At 30.1% G+C, this 20554-nt stretch overlaps 1 protein-coding gene across 1 annotated transcript; it reads left to right on the forward strand.

The window, feature by feature from the left end:
* The first annotated feature begins 204 nt into the window (after positions 1 to 204).
* LOC129805292 (thymosin beta) lies at positions 205 to 20413 on the forward strand. Its single transcript, XM_055853114.1, has 4 exons — positions 205 to 409; positions 11604 to 11740; positions 19237 to 19350; positions 19424 to 20413. The coding sequence occupies exons 2-4, from the start codon at positions 11611 to 11613 to the stop codon at positions 19564 to 19566; spliced, it is 387 nt and encodes a 128-aa protein (XP_055709089.1). The 5' UTR covers positions 205 to 409; positions 11604 to 11610; the 3' UTR covers positions 19567 to 20413.
* Positions 20414 to 20554: the final 141 nt, after the last annotated feature.

Below are 20554 nucleotides of genomic sequence, written 5' to 3' on the forward strand. Positions count from 1 at the left end.
AGAAATTGATCTCAATCATATGGTAAGTTTGCTGAATGACAATCCTTTTCTGTAAATATGGTCTTGTGGCTACTATATTTTAGTAGCTAAGAATTTACTACACCGCAATAGTTAAACTTGTCCATTTTTATTTCTGAACTTTCTGAACCAAAAGTGTGTCTTCATGAGTTTTGGGAGTAACGACATTTTTTCGTTCCAGTCGTGTGTGTATGCAAGTGCATTTCCATCACAGGCATGATAGTGGCAATATGAATCCGCCATTGAGTTTCCATATCCATCGACTTCCAGCCGGTCTTTGCCACTTGAATCAGTTGTATTCGGAGCGCCAACGAAGTAACATCTCCAGTGCCAAGTGCTGTGTAATTGATCAATTTTTTTTTTGTACCAACTTTTGAGACACTTAGACAAGGTAAGTTCCATCTTCCCATTTTAATTTCTTATTTGATGGTAAAAAAAATCTGATAATATGCCAAAGTGATAAATTATCTAAAATGAAAAGTTCGGTCGATGAATTAGAAAATTGCTCCAATTTATATGAGAAAAATTCAGCAGATGGTTTTGTTAAATTAACACTTAAAAAAATATATTGGTTTGTAATATAATTTTTCAAAAAAAAAAAGAGCAAAAAGACGCTGGAGAGAGAAGGCGATACAAATGGAGGAAGTGCCATTGACCGGTGCCAGTTGTTAGAGAAATTGATGCTCAACGTTGGCAATTTGAGATTGAAATGGTCAAAAATGGTAGAGAAATGTGCAAATGTGTGGAAAATGCAGAAAATGTGCAAGAGCCTACAACAAGAGGGTGTAATTCATGGTAAACCGGATTGCAATAAATTTCTGGGCGGCGGCGTCTACCGATATACCGGCTAAAAATGCCATCATCCATGAAACTCGCTAGCATTTTGTGCTTTCAGTGGAAGTCCATTCTTCTGTCGCGAACACGAAACTCAATTTCACAGTGGCTTCTCTCTCAGAAGGTCACCCACAAGAAGGGGTCATTTGTATGGGGATAGGGTGTTGGTGTGTCTAATAAAAAAAAAAGAAGGAAGCTGCTCTTCTTGAATTTTAATCATGCACCGCGCATTATCGACAAAATTTCCAATATTCATTCGCAAACCATTACAACTTTGGTCATCTTCAGAGGATGAAGAATCTAGTTTAATGAACCGCTAGAAAGATTCCATTTGGATGGTTCAGCACCGAAGATGAGTAAATAATTAAAAGAAAAAAAAATGAGTTTGCCATTTGGATTCGGACTTCTGGCTTGGGTTAACTCACAATTCCTTCCCCACAAAAGTACCAAAAGGCAAAGTCTGCAAATTCAATTTAACCAATAAGATGCGATATATTTATGCTTTCCCCTCTTTTATAACCCAATGGAATTGTTGGTTCTGCTAAAATTCGCGTTTTCGACCAGCTGTACCTTTTTGCAAATGTCCAAAAAAAATGGAAGAAATTTATTGTAGTAGTTATGAGCAATTCAATTAAACACACTAAATATAGAGGGGTTCTGGTTCTTGTAGGTAGATAATACAGTCTTCTCACGAGATTTTTATATATCGTAATGTTGAATAATAAAATTCTCTTAGATAGAGGATAAGGGAAGAGCACCAGCGATCGGCAGTGTTCCTCGGATCGTCAGGTTAATACCACATTGTTGCTCCAAATTAAATGATTTTTAAAAAATTATTAGCTACTTTTTACCATTTAAGTCTCACAAGAATACAGTGCATTAACTCATATTTAATTTATAAAACCAATTTTCCCTGAGACACCTGATTAAATTCCTGACGATCCGAGGTACAGAGTGCAAGTTTGCAATTACACATATTTTTTGTAAAAATTAATAATTCAAAAGCACAGATATAGGTAAAGGGATCACTAATGTATCAATTAGCATACATAAAAATACTAAATAATGTTTTGAGGATTATATTTTCAATTAAATACGAAGCATGTCTCTTAACATTCCGATCCGGGGTACTCTTCCCTTATAGACCATTATGGCAATTAGGAAAAACAAAGCAATTTGGTACAGAATTTTTATGTGAGCTGTTATAAATTAAATAAGTGTAGAACCTTAACCCTTTAGGATCAGAGGGTCAAAAATTGAGTGTCACAAAAAATCATATTTTCTGACTTTTTAGAGCAAAACACGACTTTATATAGTCGTAGGCAAAATTTCATTTTTGGGTCACCGGTGACCCAATTGTCCTTAAAGGGTTAAAGCCCAAAATAGAAACAGACTGATCTTCGAGAATATTTATCCCGAAAAATTTGGTCTTGAATTTGGCGGAAATGGATCAGGTGAAGGAAATTTATCCAAAGGACATCTAACCCCTAATCCAGAAGTCTCAAACAAATTTTTGCTTAAGAGTTGTAGCCAGGGGATTGGGCTAGTTGCCTGAAATTTGAAGTCACTTTCTCATACTTCGATTTAAATTTACATGGGATTTTTTTTGCACTCGCTACCTTTATGCTATATGTTTAAAAAGTGAGAAGTTTTTCCGTAAAGATACCTTTTCGTATGGAGGGATAAATATCCTAAATTTTTGTTTAAATATTTTTTTTCCTCGGAGCACTGTGAGCTGAGTCGGAGATCAATTTAGGAATTGGCTTCAAATAGCTCCATATAAAAAGGCCAACTTGCCAGGCGCTTGTTGTAGATGATGGCTAATAGACTTTATAACTCAAAAAATTCAGTAATCTCAATTATTATGAGAAGCTAAAGACTTTCGGAAACGAGGTTAAAGATTTTGTTTAGGCTGCACCTGCATGTTTACAAACTTGAGAAGGATTCAGACTATTTAGACTTAAGGCACTGATTTATACTATATATTTATTCATTATTTTTATTTATTTTTTATCTAGGAAATTGCAAAATATGTTTTCGTATTATACGTTTTTCCAAATTTTCAAATATGAATTATGGTCGTTGAAAAATTAAAAAGAAAGAGAAACTTCGGAAACTTCTGAACTGCTTTGAAAATTGGTTTTGCAAGTTTTTATTTAACTTGTATAAACCATATTAAGATATAAACATCGAACTTAGGTTCTCTAGCATTCAATACAGTCTTTTAGAAATCGTGTTTCTTAAAGAAACTTCGTGTACCTCTTGATTTGGTAATAGTTCTAGATATATTAATAGATTAATTGATTGATGATTAACTCTTTAACCCAGCACGGCAAAGACAGAAAAGGTCAAAAATTGCATTTTTCGGTCGTCAACGCCAAGTGACGAAATATAAGGGCTGATGATTTTATTCAGACTCCCCCTCCCCCAATTAGTCGAAGAGTAATTGGGTAATTAGTAAAGTAGTAAAGTAGTAATTAGTAAAGAGACATTTTTAAGGGGCAGTATTTTTGGTCTTAAATATAAATGAAGGAACATTATTTCAAGCTTGTTAACATGTATAAACAAAATCTGATAAAAAGTAAAGAAAGGTAAAACGAGAACCTCTTATTTTAGGACTCAATATAATTCAATTTAACAACTACAGAGAATTCTATCGTGATAAATAACCGATCATATTAACGACGCAATTATCATAAATTTTGCACTTATATCAAAATTTTGGATTTAATTGAGAAGTGTTTGATTTTCTTATCAGTCAAGATAAAGTCTAATATTTGAAAATAGATTTTTTAGACTCTTTTAAATTCAATTACAAGAATTTCGTGGCAATTTGTCGGATTTTTCATTCTAGAAATAAATTTGAACAATACTAAAACCGGACACAGGCAGAACAGTAACATAAACTTCCGGAATTCTGAAGATTTTCAGTATTTGGCTGTGAGTGCTAGATTTTAGTTTGAATCTCAACATCCGGATTAAAAACAATCTGACAGAAAAGTTAAATATAGAAGAAATGGAACTAATAAAATTCTCTATCAAATTCACAAAACGGTTTATTAATTACATAGTTTCATTTTAAAAATTTAAAATTGTTTAATATTGTTAAGTGATTCCAAAATTCAAAGAATCACTTGTTTGGATGTAATATTATCAAATTGTGAATCATATAACTCATTCGTCCCTAAATAATTAGAGTTAAAGAAAAAGCTAAAATATTCAATTCAAATATTTCCACATTTTTTCTTCTTTTTATTTATTTTTTTTTAATAACGTTGTGTATTGATTTTGATAAATAAATTATACCGACTTATAAAATGAGCATTTCCGTGATAGCATTATCTAAATCAATATAATACTCTTACTCCAGACTTGATAAAGTTTATGTGAATGGACTGTAGAAAGATGGCTCACAGTCTCATATCAAAGATTAGTCGTTTGATTTATTGGATTTACCTTTATTTTCTTTATTTTAAAACAAATGCAGGTATTGTGTCAAATATTTCTTTATTTACGACTTTCTACTTTTTGTATTTGTGCAACCAATAATTTTTTTCCCTTGATTTATTGATAATTTTTCTGTTGACCGATTAATGGGTTTTGACTGTATAATTATAATTGATAACAAAATTCAATAAATTTGATAATTTTGCAAACATTAAATGTAGATAAAAATTCTGTGAACAAACGGTGCTGAAATCCTTTGGTAGAACAATCTAAATACAGAATAAAATTTGTTTTACATGGTCTAGCTGGTCACTGGGCACTGTTGGAACAGCTTTTGAGAATTAATATTTACTGGAAAGTATGAAAATAAAATTACTTGCAGCGACCGGATGTCTTATCGGGTTGTGTCGTTGATAGAATATGCGTCTTGGTGGACATAAAGGGAGAAATTTTCAATTTATAATTCGGATGTTTTGGAAACTTACTTGATGAAGGCGTGTACAAAGCGATGGGAGAATTACTGTATGGTGTCTTGTGCAAAAAACAACTGTTACTTTCTTGAAGATCTTCGAGATGGTTTTCTTGTATGCCAAGTTGATGTTTGTATAAAAAGTTGCTTAACGAGTTCCATATGATCTTTTTTTCCTTCGTTTTGTGCAAAATCACAAAAGTGACTTCTTCTCTATATAATATTTTCCTATACTATATTGATTGCCTCGAGTAAGAGACTTTTTGCTTTATTTGAAGAATAACTATTTTGCTAGAGTCGTAATAATTTCACATTGGAAGATGAGTCACAATCAAGATATGTCTAGGCATTATATTGATGGTGGCGAAAGGGAAGAAATCCAAAGAGGAGACAATTGAATATTTCACGCCAATATTGGAATTTATAGATCACGATATCTTCTCTCAAGACAAATGTGTTCATGATGTCTCTCACATTGGTCAAGGATATTTGCAATTGTGCCTTTGTAGGTCGTAGCATTGATTGTTTTTATTTATTTATTTTTATTTTTACTTTGAACAACATATGGTAGTAACTTTAAGCAAGTTTTGCTATCAAATATCGTGAGTCGCACTGACAAAGTATCCAGTTGAGCTCTGCTGTATTGAGTTTCACAAGGAGGAAAGCAATGGATATTCTGAGAGATGTTAAACACTCTCTTTGCAACTTCATGTGCAAAATATGCAATTACACTTTGAGTATATTTATGTCTGAATACGTATTCTCATTCTTTCTACATCTGTGTTGTGAGATTTTTTTTTTCTTAATCGAACCATGATCACCATATTTGGAATGAGATTTCACGGTGTCTCGAGACAATATTGGTCAACTCTTAGTTGGAGTCTTGTTGTACGTTTGCTTATAAAAGTCATTAAAATTGAGGCCAAGCTGACGACAACAAAAAATCGCACATATGATCCCGTTGCAATAATCAAACGATCATAACGATGCAATTGCCAGAAATTTTGCTGTTATCGAAGTTTTAGTTTGAATTGAGAAGACAATAACTCTTGTGGAATGTCGTTAGAACATTTTATAAATATTTGATAAATAGTGCAATGTATATTTACATAATTCTTGTAGAATATATATTTTTTCATATAGGGGAAAGCGCGCTACCTTCGGACGATTTATGCTTCGCACGAACCATTTTTTTTTGAATGTGTTATAAATGAATTTTGCCCATTATAATATTATATTTCAATAACTAGTCCAATGCCTCAAATTTTCAGGAAAGAGCAATGGCTGAAATCCATATGGAACATAGAGAAAAAATTGAATTGTCCGAAGCTTGAGTCGTCCGAAGGTATCGCGCTTTCAAAAAGTGATTTAAAATACAAAACATTTCAAGAAAATTTTGTTCAAAAAAAATTGTTCAACTTTATAGTGAAAACTAAACACGAATACGTACAAATAAAATTCTGAAATTAGAAATATATTATTAGTTGAGTTTGTTATTTAGCATAGAAATTATGATTTTCTTTTAAGGATTTATATATTGTATATTATTTACTTTTAGTTCATTGATAAACTCGATTATTCAGGGATTCTACCATTTTCTTGATGGGACTTCGTAAAGTGTAATTGTAATACCTAGCTCAAAACAACTTTCTCTCATTGAAAAGTCAAGAACGTTTATAAAAGAAAAGGTATTGTCCGTTGGGCATACGCCAGTAAACACTTGTTAAATGCGGTGAGTTGACAATAAAGAGTTAAATTTTAAACAGAAAAATTGAAGTTACTGATATAATATTATATTCATTCAAATATATCCAAGTGACAACGTGTAACAATATTAGGTCGTGAAGACGTCGTATTTATGACTTTATTGCTCCCATAGACTAGAATTTTGTCAGTTTGCAATCATATTTTCAATTCAAAATAAAATTCATGGACATTTGAGGAACAAAAGAAGTGGCCGAAATTTGACACACTTGCCCCATTTATTATTTGTTTTAAATAACATATTTCCAGTTTTATAAGTTTCGAAAGCTGCTAGGTTAAAACGTAAGACTTACTAAAATTTTCGTCGTAAAGACTAATTTTTGCTACTTGGAATGTTTGATAAATGTAAATTCGAGAAATGTTATAATTTATTTAGGAAATTTTGATACGGAAATTGTAGAGAGAGCTCACCTTTCTTTTTAATTCAAAACACGTTATATTAAATATAGATTTATTTAAAATTGAATATAACTAAATTAGACTTAAAAAGAATTACAAAAAAAAAATTAAAACAGAATTAAAAAAAGAGTAAAAGTGAAAATAATTTATCTATGATTTTTTTTGAAATCCTGAGTAGTTTTCTTTCTACCTTTTTTTTCTTCGTTTTTCTTTTTTTTTAATAATTCATCTCAAATCTTAAGAAATCTCTTGCGGTTTTGATTTTTTTTTGTAGGAAATTGTTTTAAAAATAGATTTATTGTTACTTGAAAGTTCTGCCTAAATCTATATAACAGTAAAAAAACATTTTTTTCTAGAAAAGAAAATATTATTGTATTCTTTTCATATCCACAACTTTATTGCAATTAAAATAACTGAATTTCTTGGTTAAATTTACATATTTTAGTAAAATTCTCACGTTTATTAAAGAATCTAAAGTTGTTGAGAATTTGAGGTTTTTATAGAATACCAGTTTGGTGTATAATTAATAATAAGAAAATCTATATTCTGTAATCTAAACCTTATCATTTTAAAGCATCACAACAACCAAAATTTATCCACGGTGTTGGATTTACACTTGATCTTCTTCTGTAAATCAAGATGACTGCAAGTGCATTTCCTGCACATGACACTTTTATGAAATTTCTGCGTTCATTCTAAAATCGTTCACAATAAAATTCTCTCTGTGAGTGTCGCGTGTGTGTATATGCAAAGAAAAAAAGAAGCCCAAAAAATGTGTATGAATAGCAAAAAAAAAAAGACAAAGAATTGAATTCCAAATGAGTCATAGTGGTATTTTCTTCCAGAAAGCAGCTGGAATGTTAATTTGTGACGAGAATGTTTCTTTCTTTCTCACTGTATCTTGCGATTCAATTTATGAATTTTATTTTCACTGTTACAACTATTTAGGAAAAAACTTTTTCAGTGTTGTTCGTTACAGAGAAGTTAAAATAAAAAAAAATGAGAGCAGATTGTGACGTGGAACGTGAATAATTGCAAATTTAACAAGAAAATATTGTTTGTGCAATTTTTATTAAACTTTTTTCCTTCGTGACTTTTCGCTTTTCGGTACGATTTATCAAAATACAAAATGCACAGTGAAAATAAAGTATGTTTTGATAAAGATAATAATGCCCAATGTATACATAAGAATCATTACCATTTATTATCAGTAACACGTCAGCTATATTATGCTATCGGGCGTGCTTCACCAAGACCTAAAAAAAAATCTCTAATCACTCAACTTGCCTTTATTTAATTAATCTATTTACTTAATACATGAAACATGTAACGCGTACCTTGTTAGAAAAAATATAGAACAAGAATATATTTCCGTAACATATGAATTGGATATGATTTTTCTTTTCACTATAGCTATTCCTAATTAAATATAATTAAAACGGTATATTTTCTCCATCAATGTGGAATTTCTCAAATTTGTTGGCATTTGTCATTAAATTGTTTATAATTTTTTTGTGTCTCTAATTTCCTATGTTGCCACTCTGATATTTCTTCTTTCTTGCATGCAGAACTTGCTTATTTAATCGCAAAATATATATTATATTAGTACAATGCTGTCTCAATGGTGTGGGACGATGGAAGAAATGATTGTGGCGTGGGAGAGAATTTTTATTCTTTTCTCTCATTTTTCTCCTCTTGTTTCTGCTTTAACCATTAATCAAAATGTATAAAAAAAAAGAAGAATTAAAATTCATGAAAATGAATTTTATGACACTTGGTAGAACATGTGCTTCTAATTTAATCCAATCAATTTTATTAGAGATTTCCCTGCAATTTCTTTGTGCGTCCCAAAATCACTTATTAACTTTTATTAGTGCTTTTTTGGGGTATTGTGAACTTGCTCTCTAGACATTTTATCTACCTCTATTTTTCTGCTTCTGCGTATTTGATTTGAGTTGTTCACCATTGAACTTGAACTTGGATAGTACGTTTCACCTCGGAACTTATCTTTTGAACCATTTTGAACCCTCCTCAAGAATATGTTATATCTACCAAAAGTCTTATGCTAAAAAGTAGATATATTGTGACAAGACACAGACTCTCTGGAAATTTTCAAGACTATACCCAGACACATATTGCGTGCGACTGTATCCGATCAATAGTAATGTTGGCTGTTTAGGCTGCTGAAGAATAACAAATTCTCCCCCAAAAGAGACACCAGAAGGTTTTTTTTTTTATTAAACGTATAAATAAATTGGGATTTGTGCAACTGGTTGTAAACTAGGGTTCACCCTTCTCTAAAAATTTCCAATGAGTCATCGTCTTCCGGAGGAACCGCTTTTCTCTTCTTTTATTTCCTCAAGAACGAGGTGTGTTATCTTCCAAACTCTCCAGGGTATATTATGCTGTAAAAGTCAATGGAGGAGGGAATTTGTACTACACTGAACGCTCCAATAGTACACTAATTAATTTATTGCGTGGAACAGATGAGTTAGAGATGTAATTTTATGCTGTTGATGCGTAATAAACAATTTGCAGTGATTCTGCATTTATCGCACATTCCATTCAATAGTGCTGCATGTGATTTTTTTTCCTTTATTATTTAATGTTTTATAGTAATAGCAACTTATAAACAATTCTCCACTATAAAAACGTGAATAGTGAAAGTGATTTTTTTTGTATTTGAAATAAGTATTTTAAAGCACAAATGCATTACGGCCAAAGAAAACTAATCAGCAGAAAATATTAAAATTTGGCTAATAAAACATAAATGTTTCCTGAAATTGAGCTATAATTGTATAATATATAAGTATATTATAAATAATTACATATTTCACTGTAAACATTCTTAATGTAAGCTTTATCATCCTTAAGATGTTAAAGCTTACAATGTAATCAAATTAACCCTCTAACAGTTAACAATCACTCCACTTTTGCTCTTAGAAGTCAGAAAAAAGTGATTTTTCCCAATTTTTGCTCCTCTCGTTCTTAAAGGGTTAATGGAATTTTACCTTTTATTAGAATAACTGAAAGTCCTGAAAGATATTAGTCTCTAAAAACTAATTTGTAAATTAATATTATCTGTTTTGTCTTCAAATAGATTTAAGTGTTTATAATTATTTACTTGTCAGATTCATTATTACCATGGGGCAGTTTAGAATAGTTAAAATGTTTTTTTTTTGAAAATTTATTTGACAAACTAATGAACTACAAATAATAAATAATATATAAACTATAAATAAATAATTTAACTATATTCAATCTATTACCAGCTTATCCTTCTTAAGTATCTGACTATAATGGAAGGGCTGGAATTTCTTACTTGTCAAAAATTATTTTCACATATGAAACGCACATTCCCAATGTCTTAATTTATTATCCGAAAAGTGTATATGTAAAATTTTGAAAGTTTTGCAATAGTTATCCGCAATCCTCCTTCCTTAATTCGCATGCTTTATCGTTAGTCAGCCGTACGAAAATATTCCATTGTTAAATTTAGTAAATTCATATTTGAAATAATTGGAGTTTTGGCAGAAATTTTTCTTCCAATTACTAATTTTTATTGCTTTTTCTAGTTCTACAATTTATCACAACCTCACAGCTATTTCACGGAGCTTTCTCATTTGTAATTCAGTTGTGAGAAAATTACTGGATTTTTTAAGTGAATATGCGAAAAATTCAATATCTTTTGTGGAGCTATATAATATAAATCATAATTTGAGATGATTGCTAGACATGCAATAGTTTAGCGTGGAAGGTGCGATGGTACTTTAGCAAGTATGAAAAAGTTAAGAATATTTCTATGTAGTAATGCACCAATGACTTTCATAGCCAACACAGACATAGCAGATTTTGATGGTTTTTATGTCTTTTGGCAGGAACCTGGAACACGTAAGCACATCCCACTCTTGAGACTGACTCTCAAACAGATTATTAACAGTTAAATATTCAGTTGTCGTATATATCAACAACAACAAAAATAACTGCAGATTTACAATCTGGACCTTTTTAATCTCACACTCAATCAATACAAATTATCTCTGCTATTTATTATACATATTGTCTGGAGCTTTTAAATGGATAAAACCTGAAGTGAATCTCTTTTTTTAATTTTCCTTATATAATGGGAATTGCGCCAAAGACGAGTGAGAATTTAATGAGATTTTTAACCCTCCCACAATTGTCATATTTGGCTGCTCTTCACGACCAATTACTTATTTACCATTTAATGTACAATTAAAAATTCAATGCAACTATAAGCTCTAATATCGCATTAGTAATTAAACTTCCGTCGTTTATCTCTGTTTCCAAAGATATTCTGAGAACATAAAATAATGAAAATCACATTTTGAAAATAAATTCAGAGCACTGGGCGATTGAAGACAATAAAAATCAGTGAGAGGTTTACCCCCAATAAGTGTCCCAAGAGATTTACCATGAAAACGATCGTACGAGAGTGTTGCAAGAGACTTATAAGGAGCAGACAAGTTTTCAGTCACAGGCATTTTTCATTCTCAAAATGGAAATGAAAAAAGATACAAATAAAATAACACGAGTATACTTTCTATTTAAAAAAAAAGACACTTCAGGAGCCATACTCATTCATACCTTTTTTTCAATTGATTCATATCTTATTTTTAGTTGAAGTTTTCTCGTTATTTTTTTCTTACAGTCTAACAATGGAGGCCCCATCTACCAAGGACTACCCAACAATGGGCAAGGATTTCATCAGTGAACTGGAGTCATTTGATACCACCAAAATGAAAGATGTCAATACACAAGAAAAAATCATTATGCCAACTGCCGAAGGTTTGTTTCTATTTTTTCCTCTTTTTTTCTTAATCTCTAGTCTTTGAATATTTAAAGTTCAAAAGCATCTCTATTTAGAGACATGTAATTTCATCGGGTAAAAATTCATAGCTCAAAATACTCAAAATACAAATTCGGCAGTGACCAGACCACAGATATAATTTTTTAGTCACAGCTTCTGTATTCGTAGGTATAAATCGACCTCAACTGATAGGCTCCATTTATGAAGAACACGTTATTTCCCTCATAAATGGTGATTATAATATAATACGTTAAAAAAAATCGCGCACGACCGCCAAATCTTCCATATATCTGATTAATAGCATCACTTCGTGGATTGTCTCTTTTAATGTAATATAAAAAAAGGTTTTTTGTTATTTTAATACTACGATATATTAAGAATTTGTAATTAAAAATATTGCGATTTTGAAATTCTTTTATACATAAATAAAATTTTTTAAAAATACCAATTTATTTAAGGTAGCATTAAATGTTCTAAACACTATTTGAATAGATGATGTAAAGAACTTGCATTTTTCAGCAAAGGTAACCTAAATTTTAGAAAATATGATTATGTTAAATTTATCTTCCGCTCTCAATTGTTTGCTCAATATCTTGAGACCTCTACTCTAAGTCTTGTGACTTGAGGTTAAACCCTGTTTCCGAAGGTAGAATTTTCTAAACAGCAAGCAAATGCTGTGATTTTTGAAAATATAATAACTCAATTGCTTAAAAACTGTACCGTAACTATGGTGGGGTAACGACTTATCTTCACTAAAAGAGAAATCAATTTATTTGTAATTTTTGAACCCTTATTGTAAATATCTAGATACTTAGCTAAAGATATATCAAACCAATAGTTTTGCAATTCAACTATGGACTATACTTAAAAATTATTTTTATTAAAAATATAAAATAACCACTTCTCACCACTTGCTTGAAAATGCGCAAACTCGATTGTTTTGGACAATGTTAATTAAAAGAATACATTCAGTGTTACTTTTTCCTGCTAATCGCCTCTTTATTACTCGCATTATATGGTTTTTCTTCGATCTAACTACTAGTGACGAAAAGTGGTTATACCATCCGGAATTAAAAGTTTCTCAAAAATATTGCTTATTGATGAATTAGGGTAAATGTCCTAATTCAAAACCATTTTCAGACGATTTAACTTTGACAGAAAATTCAACACATTAAGTTCATATTTTTTTTTTTGAAGAGAATTACATAAATTTGCTCCTTGACTCTTCTAGAATGTTACTGTTTAGAGAAAATTCTTTAGATATAATTTGAAAATTTCTTAAATACAAGAAAAATATACGAGCTTAAAATGCTTCTATTAGAAACAAATTAATCCAAATGGAGACAAGGGAAAGTTTCTAATTGGAGACAAACAGTGTAAGTGAAACCGCGACGAAAGGCTTCCAAAACTTTGTTGAGTTGCTCTTGAGTGCAGGATTTGTTCTTATTCCTGATCTATTCTCATTTCCCATCTAAAACAATAAGACTATCTCTCCAAAAACATCATATTTCCGGGGTTTGCTATTGAAGCATTTGCAGACACTTCAGAAAAACCTTTTTTGTTCACGAAATAAGTATTTATTTCATATGAAAACTTCACGTACCGTTAACAATAAAGATTAGCACTTAATTTAACTAAAATTAACCAGAAATATGACATAAATGATAAACAAAACGAAAATACAACAGTCACCTCATTGTGTTTTTTTAATGGAAAACATAGTCGATCGACGAAAAATTCGATGGTGAAAAGGTACACTTTACATTTTTCTGAGAAATTAACAAATTAAAATTTGTGAATATGAATGTATTTTCACATTATTTGGAGCAAAATTTACTAAATTATGAAACGGTGGTATAGAAAATATATAAATATAATAATTTAGTACTGTATTTAACGTGAAAACAATGACGTTTCCATTTGGAATAGCGAAAAATTTATATTTGGAGCAGGTTTTAAATTAGCTTAATTTACCCTGCAGCAGTTAAGTCATAAAGTTAAGTCTTAGGTCTTAAGCCTGTAGGGGAAAGTGCCTAATGTTTCGAACGATCCCAAGCTTCGTAATATATTTTAAAAACTGGACACTATACCCCAGATTTTAAAATATGGAGTCACATTTATTGAGAAATACGAAGTTATACATTTATTGAGAAATACGAATTACGAAGTTTGGGATCGTACGAAGCGTGAGCACGGTGGGCACATATAAGGGCCCCCCCCCCCCCATATTTGGTTTACCTGAACCTTAGTTCTCTCTCTCAACTTTCAGATCCTAAACATTTGAAAAATGTGCAAAAGCTAAGGTTGAGTAATTTATTTTTGAAATTTCGGTATCGTAATACTCGTATATAAATTTCCGATTTTTTTTTAAATTTTATTTTTTTTCAAGTTGAATACTTCCGTGGCGCCATTGGAACGAATTAGAATCTATGAGATAATAAATTCTATAAGCCGATCATGTTAGTTCTTAATTTTATTCAAGATTTATAAGAATTTAATAAAACGGTCAATACAATTTAAGTTATAGTCCTCGTTATTAAAAATACATAATATCTTCTGGTTATTGGTTAGATTTTCAGTTTATGAAACATTAAAATCGATTCACAATTGTCAAAAGTTGCAATACCCTACAATTAAATTTAAGCTTACCCAGAATCGGTTGAGAAATGCACATTTTTTCGAAGTTTAATAAAATCAAGACAATCATTAAAATTGCCCAAACACGAAAAACCCTCAGAAAAACATAGTTTTAAACTTTGATTTTGAAAAATATCAGAGATAGGAGGTCTTTGGTATAATATGGAATAAGAACCAGTCTATATAATTTGTAAAACATATCTTAAAATCAAATAGAGCTGATGATAGTGTTTTAGAGATTTTCAAAAAGTAAAAAAAAATAGAGATAAAGGATTGCGATAGGATAGAGAAATGGAGATCGTACTTTGATTCCCAAAATCAACTTATGAAGTGTTTCGCCGAATAATTTGGGCATTAGGCATTCGGCTTTATTCATTAGTGGATGTAATACCTAATTATTTTACCAATGTTTAACCAATCCTTTATTGAGGAAAATGCAATATAGCCTACAAGAAACCAAAGTATTAAAGTTTTATCAACAGATTATATGTAAAGAATCACAACTATCAGAAGTATATTAAGCCTTTACTTATACCGTCCACCGATATTGCTTATTCAATTTCCTAATTAGGAAATCAATTTTCTCCATTTTTTTTAAGAAATATTTCTTGGCATATCGGGAAACAAAATATTCCAACATAAGGTGACAAAGGAAAATTTTAAAATGTCTCATATGGGTTTTACTTTTCTTATCACCTTTTTCTATAGTAGTATACAGGGTGTAACTTATTGAGATTTGAGAAAAATGTACTACAATTGTATTGTTTAGCGGTAACAAAGGGTAATTAAATTATAAATTACAATAAATGTATTCTGCAAATAGAAAATAGTACTCATGTTCTCCGTTAAATAAGATTAATTAGTGGTTAAACATGTCGCGAACATCAGCAATTACAGTCTCATTTTAATTCACTGCTAGATTAATTGCAAAATAAATTAGCATTGAAATATTACTTTGTCATAAGATATAAAATTTTGTAATATTAGAAAATGCTTCTACTTTCATAATTTTTTAAATTATTATTTCATGTTTTTTTTTTTGTAGCTGAGGGAACGAAAGAGATATGAACTACCGCGAGAGCTTGAACTTGATTGACAACTTGTCAAACTATGTAGGGACTAGGTTTTACCAAATGAAATATAAACATATTCAATTACAGTTTTATATAGAAAAAAGACAATTAGTGAAATTAGAATTTATTTATTTTAGTATATTTTTTTTACTTGCTAATAGAGCTGTAAAGCTGGTAAAGCTATACTTTTCCTTTCGTTGATCAAAAGTTTAGGTGTGGGCGGAGCTAATTTTTCTATGTCACCTTTTAAGCGCCTTCGCTTGAACTCAAAACGAGAGCAAGAATGTATATAAATAAAAAAAAGACAAAATAATTTATATCAAGCCTGATGCATAAACGCTTAGTTTTGGTCTTGGATACCTTGATATCCCTCCCCCTTTCATAAATTAACATTATCACCAGGATTTTATTGTTATTTATTTCCAAAGTCCCATTTTTCCTTTCGAAAGCTTTTTGCAATAAATACTTTAACTTTTAAAATTATATTCTATTAAATTATATTAAAAAATGTAATAATTTTAATTTAAATTTTAGAGTTACTATAATTTGACCTAATTTGTTAAAATATAAGTATAATGACCAAACATTTTCCTGATTTTCAGATTTTAAGTTATTAATACATAACTTTTATTTTACTCTGAGAAAAAATGAGATTACACTAAACTTTTTTTAGTCCTAATCATAATGGTTGTACTTTTTAGGTTTAAAAATTTATCGACATTTTTTCATGTTAATTTTACAAATTTTTATGGATAATTTTTTCGGAAGGGAAACTGACCCCTATAATACATATAAAAATGTAATATTTCCACCGATTTCGTAACGTTATCGTATTAATTTTACCCGAATGTTATTTTAACAACATTTTCGGATATTCTTCAGCTGTGGATTTTCTTTAGAATAGCTGGAGGCTGCAGTAGATTGGACAGTATTAAGTGAGATTCTTAATAATCTCACCTACTATTTAAGTAAAAATTAAATATAAGCAGGACACTTAAATAAAATAAATAAATCATAAGTAAACAAAAATAGTGAAATACTCTTCAAAAGAAAAAAAATAAGAGTTTATGAACTACATATCTTTGCATTTTCGATTTTTATCTGCTAATTTACCAAAGGGTAACTTGTATTAAGAAACCCTAATCAAAACCGATAAAATCTTTTCGATTACCCGAAAAACCCAAAAAATACCTCGCGAAACCCGAGAAATCCAAAAAATGAATCTTAAAGTACAAGAAAACAGAAACCCTCGGCAATAAAAATGGGAATGAGTTACCCCCCGCCTTGTAATGCAATGACCAAAAATGTTTTACCTTTCACAAATTCTCTATTATTCAAATTTTAGTTGTAATATTTGATCCGTTTTAAGTAATATTTATTGATTGAGAAATCATTTTTTGATATTTAATATGTTACTACCATTACTACTAACATAGATAAAGTTATTGGTACATAGGGTAAGTCTGCCAAATTTCGGCATAGTTGCATGCAAGTGGCTAAGTCTCAAGTTTGAAATATAATATTTTTATTACAAATTGATTATTTTTATTCCTTTTTCTTAAAGCGTGTTGATTGGAACCTTGTAGACAATTTATGACATTTATTTACTCTAAATCATTCTTAATACATTTTAAAATGTATAAAAATGTAGACATAGCTTTGGTGCCCTATTTCGGCCACCTTCATTCTCATAGTTCGGGAATCCTTCTAATGTTTTTTTTCGCGTCATCTCGCTTGTCGAAGCTACATTTTTTGTTATTCTTTTGCATTGTATAATCTTTAGAGTAAGTAAAAACTTGAAATTCATGGAAATTAGAGGAACAAAAAGGTGGCTGGAATTGCAAGCTGACCGGAATTTGGCACACTTTATGTATATATTTTTAAAAATGAAGAAATATTCTATTCTATTCGAATTTATCATTTTGCAAGGGAAAAAAATTTTCCTTATATTGTTTTGCTCGATCTCCACGGAGAGAGCAGTTATAATCCCTTTATTTTTTCACCCCCTAAAATTTCCACCTCCCACTCCCCGGAGACCACTTTGTTCAACAAATCTTCGAGTTTCAGAAGATGTCAAAAGTTAAAAAAAGGTTCTAGAGAGCGTATTTCTCGTCCGGATGGTATCAGGTTTAGGCTCGTTGGAAAGGTATTATACTATATTTATTAGATATTTATTAGATTTATTATGATCTTGATCTCTCAATTATATTTACTCCTAAGTTATTTTGAGCAGTATATTAAACCCATAGGTAATTTTTGCCCGAAAATTAATTTTATTGGGGGAAACTGGGGCAGAATTAACTACAGATAGTATTAAATAGTGGGGTATAATAGTTTTTTTTTTTGAGTAACTAACACCCTCCCTTATCATTCAGTTGGAGTTTAACATGTTTTCCATAAATTATAAGCAAAGAAAAATTTCATTTACTGAGTAATTCTACAGCGATCTCCCCTATTAATACTTAAAAATGTTTTGAGAGATTTTTTCAGTGATTTCTAAATCGGTTGAAATCGGTTGAGAACTGGTAAATGGTAAATGATGTGAAAGTACTTTTGATTTTCAAGTTGTTGAATTTGGAGTTGTTGAATTTAAAAATTGTTGAATTTTCGTGTGTAAACTCAAAAATTGTTGAATTTTCACTTAATTTCGAAGATTTTAATTTTTTTGTATTTTTAGACATTTGTAATGTTTTTTTCCGGTACTCGGGATCCCCGGATCCCTCCTAATTCGAGATGACTACATCTAATGCTCGGATCTTCACTATATGCTTATTATGCATATAAATATTAGATGTTCTATATGACTTTTGCCCAATGAAAAGCATCTCGACTGAAGTATATGTCTTAAATGGAAATTCAACAATTTTTACACAACCTTTCTTAAATTCAACAACTTTGATTGAATTCACAAGGCTTCACATTATAATATTATGAAAAATTATGATCTAACTATAATAGTGTTAATTTTTGATCATGTGACAAAAAATACCATAAAGTTGTGTATTTTTTCACACTATAATAATGTGAAAGACTATAATCATTTAGAGTTTTTTTTTAACAGTTTTAAATCACAAAACATTGTTGAAAACTTTTTATGATTATAAAAGTGAGAAATTTTACACAGATCGTTAAATAATTAATTTATCCGATTTCACACTATTATAGTGTTAAAATTTTACACACTTTCAAATTAAACAACATTGTTGAAAATTTTTAACTATAATAATGGTAATTTTCAATCGCGTGACAATAAATTACCAAAATGTTGTGCATTTTTTAAACATTTTTAAATTAAACAACTAAAATGGTCGATTTTGCACTATTATAGTAGTAAAATTTTACACATTTTTTTTACTGTGTATAGCATCTGAGTTACGGGAGTTACGAGTTCGAGCACTTAGCAAAGCATGGGACGCTTTGTCCTCCCTATTTTTAACTCTCCTTTATTCTATCTCATTTTTGTTTAATATATGATTTAGGAAATACATTTTCGAGGCGTTCATGATCGATTGCCACGCAAATCTGTAATCACTTGCACGGCATCTTTTGGATGCAGATCAAAAATGCAATTAAAATCATTTTAATTATTAACCTGGAGATAGTTTTTTGTGTGTTTAAATTCATGAGGGAAGTGCATTATCTAAAAAGAAAATATTCCTCAAAAGATTTTCACAATGAAATTGCTTGAATTTCTCTGTAATTCCTATTTTATATTAATGATATTAATGCTAATCACTATTTATCCGATTAATTTCTTATTGCAGATGTGCAGTTTGAGAAGAGGGAGGCCAGTTTGTTCAAAGGGATCCAATCTTTCGACACGGCCAAATTGAAGCATGCCGAGACCAAAGAAAAGAACCCATTGCCAGACCAGGAAGGTGAGAGAGATGAGATGACTCTATCTGGCAAAGTAAGAGTTCAAAAATAAATAATTGTGTGAATTTCTTACAGTGATTCAGCAAGAGAAAGGCGTACAGCAGTTGATTTCTGGCATTGAAAACTTCGATCAGGGCAAACTGAAGCACACCGAGACGTGCGAAAAGAACGTATTGCCGACCAAAGACATCATTGAGGAGGAGAAGAAGACGGCGTAAATACCACAATATAAAGGCGAATTAAGTAAAAAGACCCGAAAAGTCCATATATGTGAGAGAGACAGAAAAATAAGGATTAATCAAAATAATTTACATCGAACTTTTCTTGAAGGCGATTTTTCTCTAATTAATGTATTCTTTTCATAAAAGTTTTTTTTTTAAAAGACATTTTGTTCTCTTGCAGAAAAATGACCTATAAATGTGAAACTTTGAGAAAATCGTATTTTTCATGTAATATTTCTATGTTTTATTTTTTTCTAATACTAAATACAACTTAAGATTAAAAAAAGACTCTATACTATTTGCTGTATTCTTTAGTGTTTTGTGTTTGTTTTACTATATTCTTCTGATGAATTAAATTTCTTTTCCTAACTAAGTCTTCACAAAACTACTTAATATTCAACATAATCTTACGTGGTATATAAACATATTAACTAAAAATAATCAATTTAAAATATTTGTATTGAATAAAAATGAAGAAATTAAGTAATAACTCTAAAAAAAAGAAAAAAAAATAGGATGAAATCATCTTTTGTACTTTTTTACCCAGATTTCAGTAAGAAATTCTTTTAATAGAGTACATGTGATCGAGATATTGTAGCATTTTGTTTATCACTCGTATGAAGTGAAGTCACTATTTTAATAAGATATCGAAATTATCTGCTATATTTTCATATTAAAGAAAAAAGGAAGAAAAAAGATAAATGAGATGAAATTGATTTGCCGAAAGAATTTGTGTAACACAAGCGTATGACGAACAGATGGAAATTTCGCATTAGATGTCGAAACAGTGAAATTACAGATCAATTATATTGTTCTGGTGCTTCAATAAATCATTTAAAATTAATTATTCAGATATTTTATTGAAAATTTTCTGCTGAAATTCTTTTTCCTTTTGATTTCAGCCAGAAATTTGCGGTTGTGTTTTCGCGCCTTTTTGAGTAGCACAAATTTCCATGCTAATCTAATAGATGGCGCTTGTATTTCA

This window comes from Phlebotomus papatasi, chromosome 3, assembly GCF_024763615.1.
Source record: "Phlebotomus papatasi isolate M1 chromosome 3, Ppap_2.1, whole genome shotgun sequence".
NCBI lineage: Eukaryota > Metazoa > Arthropoda > Insecta > Diptera > Psychodidae > Phlebotomus > Phlebotomus papatasi.

Coding starts and splice junctions, on each gene's coding strand:
- LOC129805292 (XM_055853114.1), top strand. CDS start 11,611: ATGGAGGCCCCATCTACCAAGGACTACCCAACAATGGGCAAGGATTTC. Junction 11,741..19,236: donor CATTATGCCAACTGCCGAAG/GTTTGTTTCTAT, acceptor TTCTTATTGCAG/ATGTGCAGTTTGAGAAGAGG. Junction 19,351..19,423: donor CCCATTGCCAGACCAGGAAG/GTGAGAGAGATG, acceptor AATTTCTTACAG/TGATTCAGCAAGAGAAAGGC.